The following is a 26,840-nucleotide window of genomic DNA, read 5'->3' as shown; positions in this document are numbered from 1 at the left end:
TTCCTTCTTGAATTTAAATACCCTATCATTGATGACTATGTCTCTGTTGCCATACCTCTAGCCCTGGAATTCCCTCTCGAAAACATTTCAACGGGGCTATCTCTCTCCCTTTTAAGGTGGTTATTTATACTTCAATCTTTTACCAAGCATTTAGTCATCTTGCCAATATCTCCTTTTTTTTGGCTTAGTGTGAAAATTTGATCGACAACACCCCTGTAAGTGCCTTAGGGTATTTTATTAAGATTCATAAATTCATGTTTGCATTGGAACTGTGGGCTGACAAGTCTCTAGGCCCCGATAAACTTCATCCTATGATCTTAAAAGGAGTTACTAGTGAGATAGTTGATGCATTGTTTTAATTTTCCAAAATTCCCTAGATTTGAGGATGGTTCCAATAGATTGGAAAGTAGAAAATATTTTAATCAAAAACTGAGGGGAAACAAAAAATGTCAAGCCAGGTAGCTGAATATCTATGTTAAGGAATATGTTAGAAGCTTCCATTAAGTATGTTATAGCAAGACACTTGGACAAAGTCAACATGCGTTTGACCAATTCATTGGAGACCTTTGAATAAGTAACATGTGCTGTGGATAAAGGGGAATTGGTGGATGTACCATGCTTCATTCTCCAGATCTTATTTAATAAGCTCTCGCATAAAAGGGCATTGCAGAAAATAAAACATCATTAGGAGTTAATTTTTAGTTGGGGATAAAAGTTTACCTGGCAAACAGAAAATGGAAAAGAGAGAATAGGCATAAAATGTTTTTCCTGGTTGGCAAAATGTAACAGATGCTGTGTCAAGGGGATCAGTGCTGGGTCCTCAACATTTTACAATTGATATAAATGACTTGGATGAAGGCATCAAAGGTATAGTTTCTGAAATTTCCTGATGACTGATAGATTAGAAAGTAGGTTGTGAAGGGTCTAAGAGGAGGCTACATGGGAATACAGATAAACTAGAAAAGTTGGCAAAGATCTGGCAAATAGGGTATTGGGAAAATATGGAATTGTAAAAAAGAAGCATATTATCTAAATTGTGAAAGATTGCAGAGCTTTGAAGTGCCGAGAGATTTGAGTGTCTTGGTGCATGACTTGCTAAAGGTTAATGTGCAGGTTTAGCCGTCAATTAGGAAAGCAAACAATGTTATTGTTTATTGCAAGAGGAATTGAATGCAAAAGTAGGGAGGCTATGTTTTCAGTTATATAGGGCATTGGTGAGACCACATCAAGAGTACTCTGCGGTATTGATCTTTATTTAAGGAATGATGTTAATGCATTGAAAGGTGTAGAGAAGGATTACTGGACATATATGGATGGTTGAGTTATCTGATGTGGAAGTTTGGATAGACTGGGTATGTTGCTGTTGAAGCTTAGAAGAGCAAGAGGGGATTTTATTGAAACATCTGAGATCCTGAGGGTTTTGACAGTATGGATGTGAAGAAGATGTTTCCTCTTGTTGGAGAATCTAGAACTAGGGGTCACACCTTAAAAATGAGACCTCACCCATTTAAGACAGAAATTAGGTGACAATTTTTTCTCTCAGAGGATCACAATTCTTTGGAACTCTCTTCCTCAAAAGGTAGTGGAAACAGGATCTTTCTATATTTTTAGGAGATGGATAGCTATAGCATAAGACAACCCACTGATTCCAGGTATCTAGTAATTCTATTCTGAACTGCTACTGCATTAACATCCTTCCTTAAATAAGGAAGTGAGAGGTTGCCATGGATAGATAGGTATGCAGAGTTAAGATTAAAATCAAATCAACCATGTTATTAAATAACAGAGCAAGGTAGAGGGGTTGAGTGGCTTACTCCTACTCCCAATTTGTAAGTTTGTATGTTGTTATTATCACTCAAAGGTGTTTCCTTCAACTTGTTTCTGCTTCACTTGTTGTACCAATTAAGCTCCTTTGCACTTCTTTACTGACTAATAGTTCAGCATTTGAAATAAATAGTTGCAAAGAACATCAATTGATACCAATTTAGCAGAAAGGCTAAGCCAATAACATTTTCAGCAAACATGTAGGCAGGAATCCAGAAGCATTACTAGATTATTACTGTATGTAAACTTGCAGTATCCTCAGCAAAGGTATAATATTAATGTGTTGTGTAATTGAATTGGTTTTTCTTTTGCCTCCTTCCCCAAGTTTAGTTTACATGAGTTTCATTTCTCCTGCACAGCCATTATGGTAAGAATGTTGACCAAAGGAAGCATGTATGATAATATTGTGGCTTCCAAAGTAAAAATGAACACTAATTTTCTTCATAGCACAATTTGCTCATCTGTTGTGCAACTGAGTCTGACAAACCACACAATTCAATGCCCAGGCTATGTTGAGTTATGTGACATAAGAAGGGATTCAGTGGCCTTAAAACCCTTTGTTGAAGAGAAATAAATTTACAAGGTTCTTCCCCATGATTTTGATGATTTTTGAGATTGTTTACGCATGACATTGAAGAAGGCAGAGGCTTAGACTTGGATATGAAGTGTATGTGATTGAATGGGCTGCAAGCCTTTGAGTTCTCAGTGCGATGTCTGCACGTCCCCAAATTTACCATTGGTAGCTGTGATTTCAGCTGCTTTGGTCCTAAAGTTGGAAAGTTCTTCTCTTTTCATTTACAAAATGCTTCTTAGAACCTACTCTTCTTTAATCAAGTCTTTAGTTATCTCCCCTAATAGCTCTATTTATGGCTAAGTGTAAAATTTTGATTAAAAACTCTTTTGACTTGCTTTGGGTGGATTTAACATGTTGAAGACATTTATATCAATTCAAGTTGTTATAATATGCTGTATATTTGAATAATTACCTCTGAACCTATATAAGTAAATTTTGAGCTGTTGCAATTTCAGATCTGCCAATAGGTATGAGTATGGATTTGTTGAAATGTAATATTTTGTTGTCCTTAATGTACATAGTTGTGCAGTTTTCCAAAGCTCTCGACAAAAAAAGACTTGTTGAGATGAGTACAGGTTGGCTGCAAATCTATTAAATTTTATAAAGCAAACATATTTTAATTACTAAGGCCTCAAAATAATTTCATTTATTTATTTTTCACTCTGTTCAATTTTTGCAAATATCTGCAGCAAGTATTGGATTGAACAGATAAAGAGAACAGAATCTCAAAAGGCCACATATGCTTAGCCCCTAAGGAAGAAGAGAATCATTTCCTTTTATCCTTCTGTTTATGCTTATCTTTTATTGGGAAATGACTTGCACAGAATATTGCAGCAGAATTTTATAATACTTACTGTCAATTATCTGTTAGATATAATAATCTTGGAACTGAGCATTAATCACAACAAAAATTGATTTATCTCTGTACTATTTTCCTGTTGTATATTTATTTATGGAATGAAACTTTCCCTTATATTCTGGTTTACATTCTGTAATAAAATGCAATCTTACATTTGTATTTTGCATAAATAGCTTTCATTTGGCATTTCTAAAAGATAACGGTGCACATATTTGGAGAAAAAATATCTGTCTTCATTACTTAATAAGTTAAGACACTTTTCAAAAGCCAATTATTAATACCTTGTCATTTGCATAATTAAGTGTTTAAGGGAATTCTACAAGCTGCAGTAATAAAGGACTGAATCATAAATTAGTTTTACCAAGCTGCATATTACTACTTGTAAAGGATTGTAATTTGTTGCAGTGTTTAAAACTTCAGATGATTTCTTCTGTGTGACCGTAGGTAAATACCTTCCAAAGTTGTATGTTTTATTGTTGAACTGATCTGGTATTAACATCATCAGGAAGTGGTGTGACACTGCTCTGACTGATAGAAATCCCTGCCCTTTGCTACCTTCAGACCATTTGGTCTGTACCTAAAACATTTAAAGTATTTTTAATGCCATGGAATTGAGGTTAGGTAAAGTTCAACTGTACAAAAAGAACCTTAACTCTGTCACCTTTTCACTGCTGTGTGAATATTGGTGACCAATTGTGCTCTAAATCTACCAGACATTAAACACATCTAAAAAGGCAGTCAACAGTGGATGTGTTGCATGACTTGTTTTTTAATTGGATAAAAGGTTAATAAACACACAAGATGCCAAAGTGTCAAACTCCTCTTAAAGATGTTATTTAAAGCGCATTTATCATATTATATATATTTATCTATATATAAATTTGCTCCATTCCTCTGTGCTGCTTGTTTCTTTCAGATCTGGAAACATATTTCTTTAGTGACCTCACAAACTCAAAGGTCACACAGCAGAAGTCTACAGATGTGCAATCAAGTAATTTTTGTTTTACAAATTTTTAATTGTTTATCAATTATACTGAAACAAAGAGAGATTTGAAAGTGATGTGAGATGTCTGTTTTAATCCTCTGAAAGGATGAAAGTTGGACTATTACTGAAAACAGCAAAGATGAGTTTAATCTAGCTTTATTATCTACTTATTGTTGTATAGGTGTTTCTATACCATGAGGGTATCCCAGTGAATCATGCCTAATGAAAATGCAGAAAATACTAACTAGAGCTTTGTCACAGCATCAGTGAGTGTCTGATAAGGGATCATAGGGCTTCTTGTGTTTGGCCATAGCAGTACGATGTGTTTGGCTTGATATTACTTGGATCCTAGCAACACGTCACATCAACAGTGTAGCGTCTCACGTGGGGCTACTTGGAGCCTAGTAACACATCACAACAACAGATTGCGTCTGGCTTGGTGATATGTAATGCATAACAACACTCCATAGAAATGGTGTGACTCAGGGACCCTGGCATCTTAGCAACATATCAAACCGGCAGAGTATGTCTGTCTTGAGGATATTTGAAGCTTAACAGTGCACCATAACATTGTTGTGTGTATGATTACATTACCCAGCACAGTTGGACATGGGTAACCCTCTACTTCCTCAAAAGTAACTGCCCACAAAATAAAAACCATTTTAAGAAAAAAAATTCAAACATATCCAGAAAACTAGTATTTCCTGATACTTATCTGGGCTAATTAGTATATTGCACATTCATGCACAGGGCACAAAAACCATTTCACTTCTGACCTGACTTCTGTTACCAAATTGTAGCCTGCCAATCATGGTTTATGAGGCCAACTCCCTGATAGAATATTTTGAGTGTTTCCCAGATGGCTGTTCAGTATCCTTGATTATGGTGTTAAGTAAATGTTCTATGAATCCTTTGAAGCAAGTGGAAGTTTGACACTTCTGGCATTTTCGGTCTCAAAATCCAATGGAATTCATTTGCAGGTTTAGTTTAGATACAGGAGCATGGTTTATGAATGTAGCTCATCCTTGAAAGCATTTTCTTGCATGCATACTCTTTTCTCTATTATTAACCTGACAAGGAATGTTGTTTGAAGTTGCTAAGTAAACATGCTGAGGCACCATAGAACGTGAATGATGCAGAATGCTTTTTGCGCTGCTTAACTCTTTCTGTCTGCAATCTCTTCCCTCTCCCCCCTCTTCTCTCTTTCCCCACTCATGCTGCTTTTGCACCCCTTTCCCTCCCCTTCCACATTGCACAGGCTGTCGTTTCATGACCTAGCATTATTAAAATTGCACTTATCAATCATTCTTGCCAGGAATGCCATCGCCTACTACATTAAAGAAGTCAGAGAAGTCTGGTTTCAGCAGTCCCACGCCTTCGCAGACCACCTCCCCTCGAACGGCATTTACACATCATCATCGGCCTGTGATTACAGCACCCAGAGGTGAGGCACGGCCGCTGAGAGCCCTTCCCTGTAGCTCCTACTAAAGAGTCTAGGGTCTTGGCCAAGTAGCTTGTAGTGTGGTGCCTTGAATTACTGCTAGTACAGAAAATAAAAACTCTAGGAAATAAAAATCCTTGTGTGCATTGTGGGCTATAAAACTGAGAGGTGGTGGTTCTTTTTTCCAGTTTGATTATAGAATAAGAGGGAAAGAATTCATAGTGGTGACTTTTAAAGATTTAAAATAAAAATTCAATGGTTTTGTTAACAGCTGGTTACTTCCCATGTTTTCTGTCAATTCAGTGATTTTTTTTTTAATCAACTATTTTTATCCAAGCTATATTTGAAAACCTCTTTCAATGACTTCATTTTATGTGCCTATTATAATTTGCTGTGTCTGGTTGTTGTAATAATTAATGACACATGTCTCAGCTAGATCATTTTCCCATCTAAATCTCCTTTCATCTTGTTACTAAAATTAAGAAATTACCAAAATGCTCAGGATAAGTGACTGTCTGCTGGATACGTTTGAGCTCTTAATGCTATGGAGCATCCAATTATCATACATTTACAACTTTAGCAATTAAAGATGAATAAATCCACCTTTTTCCAGAATTTGGAATACAATTAGATCCTGTTCCCTGGGATTTAAATGTAAAACCACAACTGAATTTTAAAAAAAAATCAATGCAGGTGAACTTCAGCATTCTGAAAATTCTTGAAAGTATTCCTCAGAGGTAAGAGGTATATCCAAATTACCATAACCCATGCCTTTTGCTTTTCATAGGTATAGTCTTCAAACCAATTTATATTTTCATATATAATAGCATGTAGGTATTTCTGTCAGTAGAATGAAAGAGACCACTCTTACCAACTAGTTTCAATTCATGTGCAAAAAGTTGTAGTTCAGAATAGTTCTTACCATTGAATGGAGTGTGCTGAGCTTTGAAAATTGGTGCTGAGTAAGCACCAATATCTGCCAATAAAAAGTAATGGAGTGAAACAAATCTCCGAAATGGCATGATTGGATAAGAGCTCTACTGAACTCTATCGCCCAGCAATGGAATGCTCCCTGCAAGACACAGTAGTGATGTCAATGAGGTAGCTCTGAGGGTATGCAATGCTCTACTAATTCGTTCTTTCAGTATAGCTGTTGTTGGCTCTAAAGGATTATTTGTTTATGATAGGTGTGTTACTGAAGTTGTGCCAAGGAAGTATGCTTTTAAAATGATGTTCTCCACATGGTAGGTTCTCATTCTGGAAATTCCATTAATAGATGTTTAATGGATGCCAGTCATACCCCTGAAGAGAGAAATGGGGACATTATTTATGCAACACATTTTGCTGCATTATTGGAAATGTTTTAAGACAAAATGAAACTTCAAAATAGTTGGAAAAGGGAATAAGGGAGTCACCAAATGGAAGAAAGCTATTTCCCCACAGGAAGGACAAGGTCAAGCTCATTCAAACAAGTTGAGTTATCATTGGCAGAAATTTCATTCCTTGACTTCAAAAAAAGAATTGAAGTTAAAGCAAATGTGGGGGTGGAGGAGAGCCTTGGGAGTGTATAAGGAAAGGTGGTATTCTCCATTGAAAATAGAACATCTGTTCAAACAGTAATGTTTTGTTACATCATCCTTTAAGATTTACCCATTCATTTATCAGCATAATTGCCTGCTACATATTTCTGATTTTCCCACATCATTGTGATAATAGTGGGGGCATGGGAAGGGGGTGCGCTTGCATGTGTGAGGTCTGTTCCCAAATGTCAGTTTGTATTGGTCATCATGGAATAATTGTAGGGATGAATAGATAAGTCTTCCTCTGACTTGTCATTTCTCCTTGCCAACTTGTGCTCAGCACCTTCCTTTAGTGAGATGACTGAAATTGGAAACCGAGCAAAACACAGAAAATTGAACCTTGATGCTATGTGTCATGGATCAAATGCTATCTAAAACATTGACAGATATTTGTGAATTATCAGGTTCATTTAAATATCATACCATTACAAAACCAGTATATGAAATTTAAAATTGCAAATGCTATGGTTCTGTAGCAGGGAAGTGAGGCTAATTGGATAGCTCTTCAGAGAACCAGTGCTGACACAATGAGCTGAATGGCTTCTGCCTTTGCAGTATTGATTCCAAAGAAGGGATTGAATAGCTTATTTTAAATTTCAGGTGTTGAACAAAAAATAATTACCTGAAAATATAGTACCAGTTATCATTTCTTAAAAGCTTATTTTTAGAAAAAGCACAATAACTTTGATCCATATTCACTTTTTGCTATCAAGTTCATCACTTACAAAACAGTGAGTGGTATAAAAGTGTAGTCATATCTTCCAGTAGAATGAACATGCTTGAAATATACTAGATAAGTTAGATGTTGGTTTATATTTTTTTTGTAATTTTGGAAAAGAAGTATAAAGTTTATTAGTGTCATATGTAAGCATCACCGTGCATGGTGTTTGCACTTTTGCCTCCAAGTCAGAAAGTTGTGTGTTCAAGTCCTATTCCAGGACACGAGCGCATAATATGACACTTCATTGAGTCATGAGAGCGGACTCCATTCCAGTAGCTACTTATTGTCTTTCAGAGGAGATGTTAAACTAAAGCCCCATCTGCTTTCCAGTTGGATGTAAAAACATCCCATTGCATTAGTTGACAAGCTGGAGTACTCTTATGGTATTTTAACAACACTTTTCCTGAAGCACTACTGCAAAAATGCAACGATCTGATCATTGTTACCTGTGGATTATTGTTGTGCATAAGTTGGCTGCTGTGTTGCTGTATGTGGCTGCTGTTATTAAAATTCAGAAGTACTTTTTTAGCCTGTACTGCTTTGTAACATTTTCCATGATATGAGCAGTAGTATGTTTATACATGCATACATACATATACATAAATATATATATATATTTATGTAGTTGTATATGATGCTATGGAAACACCAGTTTTATATTATGTTTGGAGATAGGAGGAATCTCATGTGTTCAAATTTTTTTGAATAACATGATTGTTTGGCAATTTTTATGAATGGTCTTCCAGTTTGAGCATTCCATTCTACTATGCTGCAGTTCCCACAGTCAGCATGTAATGTGAATTAATTTAGTATATTTGAGTTTCAAACTGATCTTTAAATCAAGTATCAAATTCATTTAGGATTTAGCCACTCTGCCAACATCTAAAGCTATTTCATGGTTAATGTACAACTAGATATAGGATGTGACATTTGAAAGAAAAGAAATCTAATACAAACAACTTTTTTTTAAATCCTGTCTTTAAAGAAAAATCTAGATTGGAGTTCGCATATGTTTAGATGTCAGGGTTTATAAACGGAGTTATTCATCTGGACCTAAAAGCAAATCTTTATGTATGGATCATTAGTCATAGCCTCCTAATCAATTAGTTCTGTAACTGTCGTAATAAATGACAGGTCCTAAGTACTCCCTAAGCATTTTAATCTCCGAATAGGTTATTACTAGCACTTGCCAACTTTCTGGATTCTGCTACATTCTTGAATTGTGAAATATTTATATTTCCTTCGATTTGCAAGTAAAATAGTGCTCATTGACTTGACTTTGTTTTTAATACCAACTATCCAACTCTTGGAGTTGTTCGTGACATAGTTTTATTAGCTCTTGCCTTTGGAGGCTGATGTTTGTTTTTTTTTTGCTACAGTGATTTGAAAGTTCCAGCTGACCGAGGTTTGAGATGGTCCAATACTCAGAATAGCACAAGATTTGTTTCATTTTTCTTTCAGACGTGTGATCATGAAAATCCCTGGAACAAAAATAACTTCTTGGATGCTACAAATCCAAACACCATTCCATAATTGGTTTGTGGTGTGGATGCGAGGATAGGACACTTGTTGAAGGGAGGGAGGTTGGAAATGATTATCTATGGGTGGTGATGTTTGGTAGGAGAATCTTTTGTGACTTAGATGAGACAGCTGTTGATTGGTTTCAACCTGCATTTGACGGAAAAGAACTGGTCTTGACAACATAACTTCCTAGTTGCCAGAAGCATTGATACTATTGTGTTTTCGATTGCTGAATGTACATGGGTAGGAGCTGGTCTCATGAGAGGGAAATGATGAACCATTGACTTGTGAGATGAAGTACTATTAATTTTAATCCCACCCTTACATTTCCTTTCCCTTTACCACACACAGCCTAGCTGATGTTACTGCATTTCTGCAGTTTCTGCACCTTGTAGTCAAGGTATGTTCTTTACTGGAATACATCTCTAAAAGTACAGAGGCAAATTTTAAAAATAAAACTGGTTGCTTATAAATTAATATTTGAAAGTACACAGTGTGGCACAAAGGATTAAAGCAACCTCCTTTAACCCTCAGTGACTGAGTGTATTACATGAAGTCATTGATGATCTCAATTAAGCTTTTATTGAGCTCAGGCCCTCAGATTGTCATTGAATTGGCACTGATTTGGCTGTGTCAAAAAATGAAGAACCACAGAGTTTATGCAGGTAGAACGCTCCAAGGCTTAGAATGTTTTCAAACTAAGTTTGACACTGAGCCACAAAGACACATTAGGACAGATAACCAAAAGCTTAATTAAAGAGCTACTTTTTACAGAGCATCATAACAGCGGAAAGAGAAAATTAAAAGTCGGATTACTGCCATGGAGATTCCCTTCTGTCATTAGGATTAATCAGATTAGTGTGGCAAAGTATGGCCAGTTTACCATGCATCCATCATTCTCTCGGAGAGACAGTGACACAGATGGAAAATATCTCATTTCCCTCCACTGACATTTCACCAAGTCTAAAACAAAAACCTGCTTTAAAAATAAAATGAACAGAATTACCACCAAATGATAACTTGTGTCTTCCAATGTGTACAGTCCACTAATCAAGCATTTCAATTTTTCACTGCTCCTTGTAGAATCAGAGAGAGCTTAGTTTTAGGAAAGAGTATAAATATATTTTATACTCTGGTGGTTTAGTTTGGAATACATGTATCTCCATCTGTACTTGCTCGGTTCAGAAAGGAATCAGAAAGAGTGGTAAGCAGGGTTGATTTTAATATTGCTGAGTAGTTGTCTGGAAGCAGGTCTGCATTGCAGCATTTCACAAACTTGGGACAACCCAGGGTTAAACCCAAAGATTTCCTGATTTGGATGTCTCAGGCCCACATCACATTGTGAATTTATCAGCTGAGTGCTTGGACAAGCATATTCTTTGAATTCTTACAGTGAAGTATCTGTTTATCTGTTTCCATGGCTGTTTTCACAAGGCCAAATTATTTAATAGAGATGGGGGAAAAAAGAACATTTCTCAGTTAATGCATGTATTCTCATAAACAGCTGAATCCAGATTGACATTGAATAGAACCGTTGATGTTGAGATCACCTTTCTGATGAGGACAGTATCTGGGTGGGGGGGAATTATTTTCCTAACAAAAATGAATGGGCCATATGGAGCTGACTGTCAGCTAATGCATTTTTCCTCCTGCTTCACCCTTGGTGGAACACTGACCTGATGGAGAGAGAGTCCAGAAACTCTTTGGCTTTATGCCAGGCCTGGCCGGTGTAGAGTCAGCAATCCCATTCATATGGATGGCATCACTATCTGTGGAAAAAGGCAAGTGTAGGCAACTAGTTCACTTACTTTACTTCAATGTGTTTAATTTCTGTTTGACATTTCATTGTGCTTTTAATTATTTTTAAAAAAATACTTGTTATTTTTATATCTATTTGAATTGTATTTAAATATTTCCTTCAAGATATTATGAGGCTATGGTGTGGGGAGCATGGCCTACTGGCCTCTCAGAACTTTCTCAGCTTTATGAGCTCCTCTTGGGTGCAGATTATTAGACCCTTCACAACTGGAACAAGTAATTCTGAGCAGGCTGCTCTATGGCCGGTGAGTCCAGATAGCAGGCCAGATCCAGCTTGATCCGGCCCATGTTTGTTTTTGGACGGCTGACGTTTGCTCAAAAATTCAAAGCAAGATAACAAAAGAGTGTCAGGAGTGACCTTTTTAAGCTTATGGAGCTTAAGTTGAACATCTCAGAAAGGGAAACTAGATTTTTCCACAGACTGATTTTTAACACGTTTCTCTGGTCCCAATAACATTTTACACATTTCAATTCAATTGGGAAGTAACTAATCTAAAGAATGTTAACTTGTGTTCAGTTACAAACTTTTCCATATTTTAAATAGTTTCAGGAAAATCCTGGAATGAGTTTGCATCATGTCAACACAGCACTGTAAAAAGAACATTGATCGTTTAACTTTGGTAGCAATGTTGCCTGTGACCATGCTTTTTCAGTCTCTCCTTCCTGATGATGAAAATCAAGGAATCGTTTGTCTTGGCTGGGGTCAACACTTTGCTAATAATCTTTATGTAGCCCATCATTTGGAAATTTTTTAGCCATGCTGTATAATTTCAATCGCATGACTTAGAATATCATTCAAGTAACACAGCTTCAGTATACTTCCACAAAAATGCTGTTCAGGATGGAAACTGTAACAAGGCCAATTTAATTTATTCCTGGGCATTACTACCAAAAGCAGCAATAACAAAGGGTCCGATCTGCGACAATCTGATGCGCTGCCTGAAATCACTACTGCTGGTGCCCACCTAGATGATCTTTTTCCAGACATAGAGGACCAACTGCAAGGTGACACAGGCACCATGCTGCAAGCAGACCTTTGGGGCAGATCGTAAGGACCTGCTCTTAAAATACCCTGACAGCATTTGACAGTTGCCTTTTGGAGCAGCTTTATGATGCCCTTGACAGAGATATCTTTTTCTTCAAATAGTTTCAAAGAATTAAAATTAAATTTAACTTAAAACACCTTAAAATGCTAGCAAGTATCAAAAAAATAAGTCAACAATATTAACACAGTAGTAACTTTAATCAAAAACCATTATTTCGCTTTTGCGCCGTATGTATATTAGATTGACTGACCAACTAAATATATATTAGACAGATTCTAATGCTCATTGCTTCTTATCTCCCCTTCTCTTGCTCTGCACGGGGGGCTAGGGGGCTAGGAAGTATGCATTCACTAAATTGCGGACTAATGGACCAGATTATGTTCATCCCTAGCCAGCGGTTCCATTAGGGAAATGGCAACTATCTACCACTTGATGCTCATCAACTCCTGATAAGATCAGATAAGTGAACCCTTGATATGTACTTAATGTTTTTTAAATAGAAGGTCAGCATCACCATTCAAATGAATGGGGTCATGATTCTAATGACATACAAACTTGGCTTTAAGGGGTTGGATGCAAACTATATCTGGACCCGTTGTCCAGCATAGCATGGTAGCACTGCTGGGTTCATTGGCAACTCCAGCAGTGGAGCAGGAGATCAGATGCAAGGTGCAATTAAATTAGTTTACAGTTCGGTGATCCATACTTTTTAGACCCCAGTTGGGAGAGAGGAGATAAAATGCAGGAAGCATTGGGATCAATCCAGTATATGTTCAAACAGTTCGTCAATCCAATATATATTCAGTTCAAAAGTGATAAAAGTATTTTAGATTTTGCAGAAGTTATTGGTATGTATATACTGTTGATGCATTGACTTTTTTAATCAAATTCAGTCAGATTTTTAATTTTTTTTTCAAAAATGACCCAATTGTTCCATATATTTGCTGATGAGAGGATAAATGGCATTTTCATCTTCAAATGTCTACTTTGGCACAGTTCCACTCAGCTGCATAGAGATGTCATATCTGTTTCTGTTTCAATGTTACCTCAGTCAGCACACTTAATAAGCAACTGAACAAATGTCAAACTTCCTTCCCTCCCACGCCATGCTGCAGCAGAAGGTTAGCATTGTATCACATCACCACCAGCCTTGGAATTACATCAGTCTTAGTCTATTCATTGAAACTTCATTTCCAATGAAGTTAAAAATTGTGTTAGCATCATGACCAGTTCGACAGTTTATAAAATTGTTGAATATTTTCGTTCAGAAGTGGGTCATTTGGTCCATCAAGTATCAGGTAATTGCCTAGAAATTGTTCAGGCATTTCTGATGTGCAAAATGGACACTGTAGTGCTTGTACCTCATCAGGTGAGGTGCAACAAAAAATACTTGAGGAATTGGTGAGAATCTAGTTTTCACCCTGGATCACAAGGTAAAACCTTATCCCCACACTTCCCAATGGCAGCTGTCTCCAGAGCTGGCAGGCACCATACTGTTGCTACGCTGACAGCTGATAAGTGATACAAATCTTAAAGAACACTCTCCATGGCAGCTACAGGGAAAAAACAGCAAAATAACTGTAATTAAGAAGTGGGAAAATGAGGGGTGAGGAGCAGACATGTCTCTCTGTAGGTCTGGGTATTCTTCATGCACTGGTCTGCCGCAGCAGATCTGTGTGTCATGAGTGGCTCAAGCCACTGTGGAAATAGGGCTCATCAGGTGGCCAGTGCTTGCAGCATTGTGCACTAAGGGTGCAGGCTACAGAGATACTGCAGTCACTGTCAGTAAAGCTTGTGGATAAAAGCAGACACAGATGAATGAGCCTGACAGAGGCTGTGGGCAAAGCAGTATCCCAGTGGGGATCTTTTAATTCACATCTCTTTGCCAACTTGCTGCAGAATTTGCTCCTTGTTTTACTGTGAGTTATAAATGCAGATTATAGGTCACCTTTTACAGTCAATTTCTTTCAGTAAATGGATAAACTGCCGCTGCGCACTGTATGACATCATTAGATGCGCATCTTATGCTGGCAATCATCAGGCTTGCAAAACTGAAATGTACCAGGAGGTGGGGTCAATTGGAAGTTGGGTCAATTTTCCAATGGTCGTTAATTGATTCATAAAAGTAATCAAACATGCACAAAACTGGTTTTCTATGCAAAATGTATATAAAGTCATGTGCAAATGAATCCAATTTCTAGCCAATGTTTCCCCCCATTTGACTTCCTAATCTAAAGCCATTGTGAATCAAAATGTGTTTTTTAGATGAAATTATCGATTTGAATTCCTTACTCTAAGGACAGTATACACGAGGTTAATTATTTCAGTAGCTTGTGACTTTGAGATGCAGAGGCGTGCAAATCTTGTTAAAATGCAAGTGGATTTAATGTGCTAACACCAATTGGGCTGCACCTATTTATAGAGCATTCCTTGGTTGGTTGGGCAAGAGTTACTCTCCAAGTATCCTTGCAGTTGTCAGGGAATGGTTAATCACTTAATTTAATTAAGGAAATTGTAGTTTTTGAAAAGAGCTTGTACGAATAGGCTTCAAAGGAAATATAATGACACATCTGGGTAAGTTCAGCTCAGAGTCTGTCGTCTGAAGCTAACAGAGGGATTGTGCTGACCTACTAGCTCACTGCAAAAATACCAAGTTACGTTCATGGCTCCTATAACATAGGTCTGTCTCGAGGCACTTCGCAAATGTGGGGATTTTTTTTGACCAAGAGGAGATTACTAGGCATTATTAGTCAGAATGGGGTTTTCAAGATTCTTTTAAAAGTGTTGGATTTAACAGAGGCTTGCTTTAAGTCCAAGGTAGCTAAATGCCTTGTTGTGACCTGGCCTATCATTTGACAAGATATTGGGCAAGTAAAGGCACATTCCACATTGTTGGAGACATGAGATGGATGTACAGATAGCTGACAATGTTAAACAGTAAGATGAGAAAAAGAAGCACTAGTAAGCCATTGTACTCACACCCGTTCTACCATTCAAATATATTGTGGTGAATATTTTACCTTAGCAATGCTTTGTTGTGCCAAACCCATATGCTTTGATTCCTTTAATATTCCAAAATCTATCAATCTAGTCTTAAGTATACTCAGTAACTGAAACTCCACAACTACTCTGGGTGAAGAATTCTAAATATTTACTATGCTCTGGGTAAAATAATTACTCAGTCCTGATTTAAAAAAACAAGATGCTGGATGAACTCAGTAGACCAGGCCACATCAGTGGAGAAAAGCAGACGGTCAATGTTTCAGGTCAGGACCCTTCTTCAGGACCTTCTTGAGTCCTGAAGAAGGGTCCTGACCTGAAATGTTGACCATCTGCTTTTCTCCACGGATGCTGCCTGGCCTACTGAGTTTGTCCAGCATCTTCTTGTTTTTTTTCATCTAGGTTCCAGCATCTGCAGTCCCTTGTTACTCAGTCCTGATGGCCAGCTCTTTATTTTGAAACTGTGACTGGTCCTGGACATTGCAGACATGGGAAACATCATCTTTGCTGTCAAACCCTGCAATTGTTATCAAATTATCCTACAGATTTCTACATTGTAGTGCATAAATAACACACCAATGTATATTGATGTCAAACAAAGCCATATATTTGCCCGTACATTTCCCTCAGTCTTTCTGGCTGCAATGCTGCATCACACCTCCACCAAGCTTCCTACTAGAGAGGTACTAATCTGCAGGAAAAATTGGAAACTATTCAACCTACCTCACCTCAACCACAGAAACAAGTTCAGCACAACTCCTATCATCAAACTGCACTACACAGATGATAATTGTGCAGCCACATGTCCAGAGTCAACCTTCAAATCATCGTTAACTTGTTCACTGAAGCACATAAAGAATGGACCTTACAGTTAATTTCCACAAAACATAGCTCCTCTGCCAATCTGACCATTGAACGACACTACACTCTTGATAATGAAAGCAGCTGACAACCTGCTCCATTTCCCATATCTCAGGAGCCAACTCTCAATGAAAGCAGACATCGATGATAACATTCACCATTCAGTGCACCGGCACAGCCTTTGGTCATCTGATGAAAGGAATGTTTGAAGATCAAGACCTTCAACCCAGCACAAAGTTCATTTTCTGCTGGGCAACAGTGATTCCTACCTTTTGAAGACCAAGATGAATCACAGCAGGCACCTCGCGGCACTGGATAGATGCCACCAAAGTTGTCTCTGCAAGATTCTCCAAGTCAATACCTGCAGTGTTGAGATCCTAATTATATTCATTCAGATCTCATTGTCAGGCCACATCATTCACATGCCCAATGCCAAATTCCTGAAACAGACCCTAAGTGGACAAATGAAGCAAATCAAAGATTAATGTTGAAATCTTGAAAGCTCCTCATCAACTGAGGGGAATCTCTGGCCCTGGGTTGCTTAAAGTGGAGAAAGAACATTTGGAATGGCATAGAGAAGTCCGTTCGTCGGGAGCACACAGAAGCTCAGCAAAACCATTGAAAAAGTCTACCAAATTATCCACTCACCCATGCACGCTGTCAAGCACCTCTTGCCCCAGCTGTGACAGAGTCTGCAGGTCCAACATTGGACTTGTCCGTCACCTCAAAATCCACAGAAATGGAGTGGAAGAAACTCAACTTCAATCCCAAGGGGCCGCTTAAACAGATAAATAAAACAAAATGGTCTAATTACTTCTGTCTGTTCATCAGTGGGACTTCTTGTCCCTCTGGCATGTTTGTGAATTTCCACCTCAACTTTTCCATTTTGTTTGTTTTTATAATTCAGTATTTAAAACCACATATTGTCATCTAATTCAGATCCAACTAACACTCTCTGCAACTTCAAAATTATCTTTCTCTTTGTAAACGGGCGACCCTGTATTATGGGTGTTCAATTAATGGAAATTTACCCTTGCAGAATTCACAAATCACTACACAAAAATTTGAATTACAGAATAAAATTCACTTATGAGAAACTTATGAGAAAAAATAAATAGAAAATTTATAGTTTTCAACTTGCCTTTCGTGGTACATATGCAGATGACACAGCTTTGTGTTACAGAAAATCGCGATACGGACCTTTTTCTAGGAACGCAACTCCCCCCCCCGGTAACATGGGGGTCGCCTGTATTACACATTTAATTACAAAACTAAATATTCAGCTTTTCTTTTTGATGGTAGGTATTTGTATGTCGTTATTCCCCTGCTTCTCTAGCAGATTACATGTACACTTGCTTTCATTATTGCCCCGCCACAATTATTTATTAGCTGTGTTCCACACTGAATTGCATTAGCTGCCTAATTGTCTGTCCTGACCACTCTAGTGCTCCTGCAATCTTAAACAAGCTTCTTCCCAATCTGCTATAAAGACAAATCCTCTTCTCTTCCTTTCCTTCATTTGCTATAAATAGTAAATATCAAATTTGTTCTTTCACTTCCTAAATTCATGTTTGTAAGCAAATAAAGGTGGTTTCAAAGTAGCTACTGCTGAAGATCATAGCATCCCTGTGCAAGAAACTTACTCTCATATCCATCATTTTCTTTCTGCCTTCCAAACATGTCTGTTTTTCTGTTGTGCCCAAATCCATCTTAATTCCATGACCCCTTTGTAAAAGTCACTTATGTGGTACATTATTGAATTGTGTTTCTGTTTTCAATCACTACAAGTAATATCTATTGTTCTTCTTTTCTCAATCTCATCAAAGCAAAGTTTATCTAATCAGTTCCACAAATAAGAAGTAATTTCAACCCTTAATGTTTACTCTTCATAACCTGAATTTTCATCAATAAACCTCAACAGATCACTTTAATTTTGGAAAAGAATGTCAGGAAAGAAAAAAAAACTTTTTTGTTACCTGTCATTGTGGAAAATTAACTAAAAAGCATAAAAACTGCAGATGCTGTATATCTGAAATAAGAACACAAAATGTTGGAAATATCAACAGATCAGGCAGCATCTGTGGAGGGGGAAATGGAAAATACAGTGCTTAAAACTCTGCCTTCTCAGGTTTGCAATTCCTTTGCTGTGCTTGAATAAAAGTGACAACAGTGGCTAATATCCTTTTCTTATTGCCATTTAGTTGCTTTACTAGGTAAATGTTTTTCAGCAATAGCATCACTGGCTGACCCAGCCAAATACTAAAGGATGTGGTCCATAGTAATAGGCAAGAGAACCCAAGGGAAGGATGAAGTTTCTTAACCTTGTCCTGGTCAGTCGACCTGCTACATCTGTCCATGACAGTTAATGGTCAGTTACGTGGAGACAAAAATTATATTTTCACACAGAGACTGCCATGCTGTGCAGCACTATTAACAGCATAGAAATGTGGTCCATAAGGTGCTGTGTCTCTGTTGAGCTATTCTAAAAGAGCAGCAACATCTAACCGACAATATGGAAAAATAACAGAAAAGCAAAAAAAAATACTGTAGTTGTTATAAATTTTGAAAAAAAACACAATTCTGGAAATATCAGCAGGTCAGGCAGCATTTGTGGAGAGGTAAAAACTGAGCTAACACTTCAGATTGATGACTTTTCCTTAGAACTGTGGAAAATTACCAAAGTTTGCCCTGTCCACAAAAAAATGGACAAATTCAATTCAGCTAATTACCACCTCTTTTCTCCACACTCCTCTATCAGCAAAGTGACGGAACCTGTTGCTGGTGGTGCTGTGAATAGCTCACCATACCATGCTTACCAATACTCAGTTTCATTTTTGCCTGAATCACTCTGCATTTGACTATGTATGATATCACAATAAAAAATTGAAGTTGATGGGAATGATGGGGATATTTCTCTACCAACTAGAAGAAATCCTCCCAGGAAAGTATATGGTTGTAGGTGTTGGGGTCAATCATCTCAGCCACAGAACACTACTGCTGCTGTTCCTCAGGGAGGTGTCAACCATCTTCAGCTGTTTCAACAGTGGCTTTTCCTCCATCCTAAGATCAAATTTGGAGAGTTCACTGTTTGCACGATACATAATTCCATTTGCCATTCTTCAAAGAATGAAGCAGTCCCTGCCTACATGCACCAAGACCCAATAACATTTGGACAGAAACTGATAAGTAGCAAATAACATTTACATCACATACACACAAGGGAATGAACCCCTCCAACAAGTCTAACAATTTTCTCCAGACACTCAACAGCATTACCATCACTGAGTCTCCCTCAACATCCTGGGATCACCGTTGTCCAGAAATTCAACTGCACCAGCCACATAAATACTGCAGTTACAAGTACAGACAAGGGACTAGAAATCTTCTGCAAAGTAAATCAGCTTCTGACCCCCAAAGACTTTCAACTGTCTGTGGGACACACCAAAAATGATGGAATGCTCTCCACTTGCCCTCATGGGTGTAGTTCCAACAACACTGAAGAATCTTGACACCATCCAGGACAAAGCAGACTACTTGACTGGATATCAAATCTGATGGTTCAAGAAGGTGGCTTACACCAGTCTTTCAAGGACATTAAGAGATAAAACAAATGCTAACCTTGTTTGAGATTCATATCCTGAATTAAAAACATTCTCAGTCTTTATGCCTAAGGTTGATATATACTATATAAAATGAGCTAATCATTACCAACTATATGAATCTATTCAGTGCATTTATGTTTTCATATTTGTTTCTGACTGAGCTCCTTGGAGGAGCACAATCAAATTAACAGGAGGTTCTCCTACTGAGAAATTGTCATGGAAAACCATGATAGCATAGTTTTATGTTGTTGTAATATCTTAATAATTACTAGGTAAATGCATAAGTAAAATCTTTATTACACTAATCTTGTAGAATGATATGTAGGGCACCATGCTGGGACAGCTTGTTAACCCGCGCAAACCTCTGAAGAGGGGTTGTTGGGATTATGAGTTGCATTTACAAGTGTCATGGTGTAAGACACTGAAGAGACAGGGATATCTCCTCTTAGAGAAAGCAAAGCAAGCAAAATTAAATAAATAGAATTTATCAAAGCTTTAACTTAGTGCAATATTATCATACGTAGTGTATTCCTCCAGGTAACAAATCAGATTTCACTTTTTCACTCACACAGGCAAATATTTTCTTAACCTTTTCATCTTTTTAGTATTGCTGTTTCACCTCAAAATGAATAAATATATCTGCATTGTTCTGAAGAGATTACTTTGAATGATGACTCTATTACAACCATTATTCTCAATGTATTGCACTGTGGAAAAACAGATTTTGCATTGGGCTGACATTGTATAACTCTCGAGCTCTTAAATTTTTCTGAAATATGGTCTCATATATGAGCATTGATTGCAGTACATCTTCAACTAGTGAGCTTGAAAGCTGCTGCTTTGAACTGCAGCATCAAAATCTATAAAAGAATTCAAATTCTGCCAAATCACCATTCCTGACAGAAGAGAGATGGTTGTTGCATTTGTTGTATCAGGATGTTAAAAATCACATCAACAATAGTAAACAATTTTTGTGGAACACAGAAACATGAATAGGCCATTCAATCTCTGACACCTAGTTAAATCAACCAGTTAGGACCGTGGACTATCTTTTTTTCTAACCTTAATACCCTTGCCAGCAAAAATCTGTAATTTTATGAAATATTCAATTAACCCAGCCTTGTACTTTTTCAGTGAAGAATTTCAAACTTCATCAACCTTTGTGTAAAGAAATGCTTCCTGCCATCAAGCCAAAGTAGTTGAGCTCTAACTTTAAGGTTACGCCCTCTTGTTCTCGATTCTCACCAGAGGAAATGGTTTCTCCCTGACTACCCAATAAAATCCTGTAATCTTTTTAATCACCTCAATTATATCACCCATTAATCTTCAGTACTCAGAGGCATACAAGATGAATCTTTTCAACCTGCTCCCATAACTTGACCTTTCAGCCAGATTTTCATTTTGATGTACCTGTTAAGCTTCATTTGCCTGGATTTGAAAAAGCTTTGTTGGACATTGAATTTCCATCCCATCTCGACCCTGTTCTGAAATTAGCACTGCTATTGTGCTGATTCTAACAGTACCAATCAGGCTGTGGGTGGATCCAGCTTTACACCATAAAATTATCAAGCACACATCGTGTCAATTTAGTAGTAGCTTTTATGGAAAATGCTTTGATGTGGTGGTACACGGCATAGGTTAAGCTTGAGAATTGATTGTTTTGAGATGATGTGTGACCTTGTGATAAAAATCAGGTGCTGCCCGACCTGCTGTGTTTTTCCAGCATTTTTTGTTTTCATTTGTGATCCTGTGATTATTTCTCCATAACCTCTTTCATGTGCCAATATTATCACACAGTAACATGATTTAAGAGTGGGCATTTCTCTCAGAGGATCCCACAGCAAAATACAGAATAATGACATCCAGGACAAAATATTTTTATTACTTACGTCTCCTATGACCTGCCTAGAATGTATTCAGTGACTAACAGAAATTTTATCAAATGGGCATTTTGTTTAATGTATCACAGCATTAATACAGAATTTGCATTTGTGAAACTAACAAAAGGCAGGGGAAGCAGGGATCCCTTTCCTCTGTTCTCTCTTCCCCTCAGCTCAGACTACTTAAAACGTGAAAATTAAAAAGTCTGGCTGAAGTTTAAGAACATAAGAAATAGAAGAATGAGTAGAATACATAGCCCTTGAGCCCGTGGATCTTGAGCCTGTTCTGTCATTCAGTAAGAATATGGTTGATCTGATCTTGGTCTCAATTCTACTTTCCTACCTGTTCCTCTCAGTCTTTGTCTCCTCTGTAGTTCAGGCATCTGTCTTTCTCAGACTCCACAGCTAACTGAAATAAAGTATTCGAAAGATTCGCAACCCTCCGAGAAAAGAAAAGCCTCCTCATCTTCACCTGAAGCATGTGTGGAGACCCCTTATTCAAAAATACTCCCCCATCTCTAGATTCCTCCACAAGAGGAAACTTCTCAGCATTTACTTTGTAAAGTCCCTCAGGCTCTTGTATATTTCAGTGAGATTGTGTACACTAAACTTCAATGCTTAGGCCCAGCCTGCTCAACCTCTCTTCATACGTCAACCCTTTCATCCCAGGAATCAACCTTGTGAACCTTCTCCAAACTGCCTCAGTGCATGTGTATCCCTCCCTAAATAAGGAGATCAAAACAGCTGTAGCATGACATTGATATTTTAATATTCCATTACCCATGGCAATAAAGGTGATTAAAAATGGTTGAAATGTGAAAGGCAGATATTCTGTTGCTGATAATCTGTTCTGTGGATTTTCTGGCATTGATCAACTCGTCCCACTTTCCCTTTCCCCAAGTAATATGAAAACATCACTCGTGCAGCCAATAACAACTGACTGAATGAAACATCTACTCTGTAACCTTTTGAGTTACAGACTTCAAGACACTGCAGTGACAGCCCCATAAATCATCCAAATGTTAAGTGAATTACTGTAGCCCCAAATTCTAGCTTTTATGTTGTTTATGTAGTGTCATCTTACCGCTTTAAACATGAAGAAGAGGGACTTGATGTGCTGCATCAGCAATTCTCTGCCCTTTCTGCTACTGCCATCTGGCAAGACAGCTCACAGATGCAGCAAATGTGGCTGCCACAATGCATTTGGTACAATGGGAAGAAACGGTAGCTTAAGTTATTTCTTTGGGACTCCAGCCCTGCCTTTTAACTCTTGCCTTCTGCCTGAAGATAAATCAGAAATGCTGTTTCTCTTTTTCCTTGAGTTTCATAAACCACATTTATTTAAAATTATGAAAAAAAAGTATGCCCAAGTTGGTGGAAAACCTGTTAAAAGGAAATTGTTGTCCCAGTTAGATGAGTAACAGGTTTAGAGAAACAAAGGACTGCAGATGCTGGAATCTAGATGAAAAACACTATGATGCTGGAGGAACTCAGCAGGCCCAGCAACATCCGTGGAGAAAAGCAGGCGGTCAACGTTTCGGGTCAGGACCCTTCTTCAGGTCTGAAGATAGGAAAAGGGGAAGCCCAATATATAGGAGGGGAAAGCAGAGCAGTGATAGGTGGACAAAAGAGGGGAGGTGGGGTGGGCACAAGGTGGTGATAGGTAGAAGCAGGTAAGAGATAGTGATAGGCAGGTGCGGGGGAGGAAGAAGAGCAGATCCCCCGGGGGATGGGTCAAAGGCAAGGGGGTAGAAAAAAGAGAGAGAGGCTAGGAAAGGGAAGAAAAGAAGAGGCATGGTTGGGGGTGGGTGGATGTGGGGATTACTTAAAGTGTGAGAATTTGATGTTCAAACAGGTTTAACCCATTTTGTAAATGAATGCACATATATTTTGGTCATATTGCAAAATTTGCATGAAACAAGTTTCTAAAATAAAATGTGACAATGCCTGTTATTAGTTTTGCAATTATACATAGGTTTAAATTTAGCCCAGAATGAAGGGGTTAGAGTTTTCTCTATCTGTAGATCCTACATGAAATGAAGGTTTGAATGCCTTCAATCCATTGGCACGGGCCAACAGTGCAAACTGCTCGTAATTTGGCATTGATTCCCAATTTTAATATGCGACTTCAAAGGATGTGAGTATGAGCATATTGTAAGAAGGTTGCAATCGGACTGAGTTACATTAAGACATAATCAAAAGCACTCTACTTTGCATCTTGCTATACTATACTTGACCTAGACATGTCTGCAATGAGATTTCTCCACCCAGAAAAGTCTAGCAGTGAACTTGGGATGAATATATTGTCATGAAAGAAAACAACCATATCCACTGGAGCTAACTTGCTCTGTGTTGATCTACACAGCACATCTTTCTTCTAAAATAGATGATCCACAGATAGAGAGGCTGTGGATTGAAGGAGCCTCAGCAAGCTCATTCTTCCTGCAGTTCCTCAATCACTGTGCTGGGCAAAATGAGATTGAGTGACAGGAGCTGGCTCCAGAGATGAGGGTCATGCAATATGTTCTTTCGACCAGCTTCAGAGAGAGACACAGTGAAAGGGTTAGAGGGTGTCCTTATACCTTATTGACAAATAACATTTACTAAACCAAACTCTTTGTCATTGATTATGTGGCTGAAAAGGTGAAGTGTAAAAGAGATGTCTGCACAACTCCAGTGTCGGGGAAATCCCCAGCTGAAGTATTTCATTCACTGCCAAAGAATATCCCTTCAAGTGGGGACATTCTTTGTTCCTTCAATTCACAGATGCAGCTGGACATCATTGAGCCAGGACACTGTGGGTACAACTCCACATTAAGACTGGACTCGTGCTGCTAACCACCTCCCACCCTGCTCCTACTGTCCCAGTAATGAACTTGGGAACGAGAATGAAGGTAGATATCTGACCCGTCAAAACTGCTGGCTGCTGGCCAAATCCTGTTGCTGTGAAGCAGCTCCACTGAAAAGGGGGAGGAGAGAGAGGGGCTCGTCAGAACTCCCTTTATGCTGTCACCATCAGAAATTCTGCTCATGAGTATGCTTCTTGTGTGTCCCCAAATTTAAACTATGAAAAAAAATGGAAAATAGGAAAAGAAAGGTTTAGGATTTAAAAATATTAATTTGAGACCCTACTTCCTGCTATTCCATATTTATCCTGCTCCAAATTTATGCAAGAGTTAACTGAGTTCCTTGAATATGATGCACCATGTTGTTGCATCTTCCACAATTGCCTCAGTTCTGCAATTGCAATCTCAATTACCTTTCCAATCAAACCAGCAATACTTATTGGTGGTGTGGCTTCTTATCCCTCATGTAAAAATGACAAATATAGGCATTATGAATGAGGGAAAGTGTAATACTTTGTTGATGGATGTGTTTTTTTTTATATGGCAACCATCTGCTGAATGCAGTAATTCTATGCTAGGCAGGTTCTGAAGAGTGCCCACTGCCACTGCAGGGGTAACTATGGCTTATCTCGGGTGAGTTGGAATAGCACCCATACCCAACAGAGGTAGCATTACAGGACTCTGACAACTTTTCTATCCTATCACAATCAAACAAATGACACACACTGAATACTGGAGACTTAGAAATTAACACCTCCAAACCAAAATAAACTGATGAAGATTGAAATAAGAAACTTCAAATTTTGTCACAATTTAGATGATAAAAAACTTTATTTCATTTTTATAATAGGCATGTCATCTTTGGAAGTATTCCATTAGTTTATATTCTGGAAGGTTTCTTGTCAGCTGGAGATATCTACACAGTATTCTTTTTCGTGGCTATCTTCTGGTCTATGTGCCTTTAGATTGAGAGCAGTTATTCTCTGGAGAGAACTTGCACATCAGATTCCTTTCCCTAAGAAGTCTGAATCAGAACTCAAATTTCTGTCTTTATATCTTTAAAATTTGAATCTGAGACAAGTAATAGGATCATGCCTCACTCAAGCATGCTAACCTTGATTCAGATATAGCATTAGTCATCATCTTATCAGTGAAAAAGTTTCATGCAGAAAGGATGCTCTGCTTGTCCACTTAAAACAAAATTGTTCCGAATTGGAAAATAATATGTATTTGTCATCTCATATACTGTGTGTATTATTGCTGGGGTTCTGTAGATGCCAGCTGCACACACTTTATGCCCGCGTAAAGAGTGTTCATTTAGCATAGACTTGGTTGAGGTGATCAAATTGTTTTAAAATGATAAAGGATTTCAACAGGTTAGAATTGGAGAACTATTTCTTGTGGTTGAGAATGTAGAACAAGGAGGCAAAATGAGATTAGAATCAAGGCCGTGCCAAGGATTTCTGCTATTACAAAGCTGGAATGAGGTAGGAGATACAGGGTTAAAAGCATAGCTCTATGCCAAGTGAAGTCATAAGTGGTGTGGTTCAACTTGAGACAATGGGCAAAGAAGATAAAAAGTGATGTCTTGGAATTTTTATTACATTAAATTTTATTACATCCACGTCCATAGATCCCTCCAGGTTGCCGCGCAGGTCGATAGGGTTGTTAAGAAGGCATATGGTGTGTTGGCCTTCATTAGTCAGGGTATTGAGTTCAAGAGCTGTGAGGTGATGTTGCAGTTCTATAGAACTCTGGTTAGACCACACTTGGAATATTGTCTTCAGTTCTGGCCATCTCATTATAAGAAGGATGTGGAAGCTTTAGAGAGGGCGCAAAGGAGATTTACAGGATATCGCCTGGATTGGAGAGCATGTCTTATGAGGATAGGTTGAACAAGCTAGTGCTTTTCTCTTTGGAGAGGAGGAGGATGAGAGGTGACTTGATAGAGGTGTACAAGATGATAAGAGGCATAGATGGAGTGGACAGTCAGAGACTTTTTCCCAGGGCGACAATGGCTAACACGAGGGGACATAATTTTAAGGTGATTGGAGGAAGATATAAGGGAGATGTCAGGGTTAAGTTTTTTACACAGAGTAGTTGGTGCATGGAACGCAGTGCTGGCAGAGGTTGTGGGGACAGATACATTAGGGACATGTAAGAGACTCTTAGATAGACACATGAATGATAGAAAAATGGAGGGTTATGTGGGAAGGAAGGGTTATCTTGATCTTAGAGCAGGATAAAATATCGGCACAACATTGTGAACCATTTAAGTTCAA

General features: G+C 38.1%; 1 protein-coding gene across 12 annotated transcripts in view; it reads left to right on the top strand.

Annotated features, from left to right (window-relative positions):
• The window catches only part of nfia (nuclear factor I/A), a 617,449-nt gene that overhangs the window by 511,729 nt on the left and 78,880 nt on the right, over positions 1 to 26,840 (top strand). For 6 of the 12 annotated variants that reach the window (XM_052010740.1, XM_052010736.1, XM_052010738.1 and 3 more), the window contains 2 exons: positions 4,174 to 4,248; positions 5,558 to 5,686. The exons of 2 other annotated variants lie outside the window; for them this stretch is intronic. In XM_052010740.1, coding sequence (XP_051866700.1) covers positions 4,174 to 4,248; positions 5,558 to 5,686 — 204 coding nt within the window. The remainder of the gene's footprint in view (positions 1 to 4,173; positions 4,249 to 5,557; positions 5,687 to 26,840) is intronic. 4 more of the 12 variants (XM_052010741.1, XM_052010748.1, XM_052010744.1 and 1 more) reach the window with 1 other exon arrangement.

Source organism: Pristis pectinata, chromosome 3 (assembly GCF_009764475.1).
Source record: "Pristis pectinata isolate sPriPec2 chromosome 3, sPriPec2.1.pri, whole genome shotgun sequence".
In the NCBI taxonomy this organism is placed as follows: Eukaryota; Metazoa; Chordata; class Chondrichthyes; order Rhinopristiformes; family Pristidae; genus Pristis; species Pristis pectinata.
Note: the sequence above shows the minus strand (reverse complement) of the source record. Positions and strands in the feature narration are given on the sequence as shown.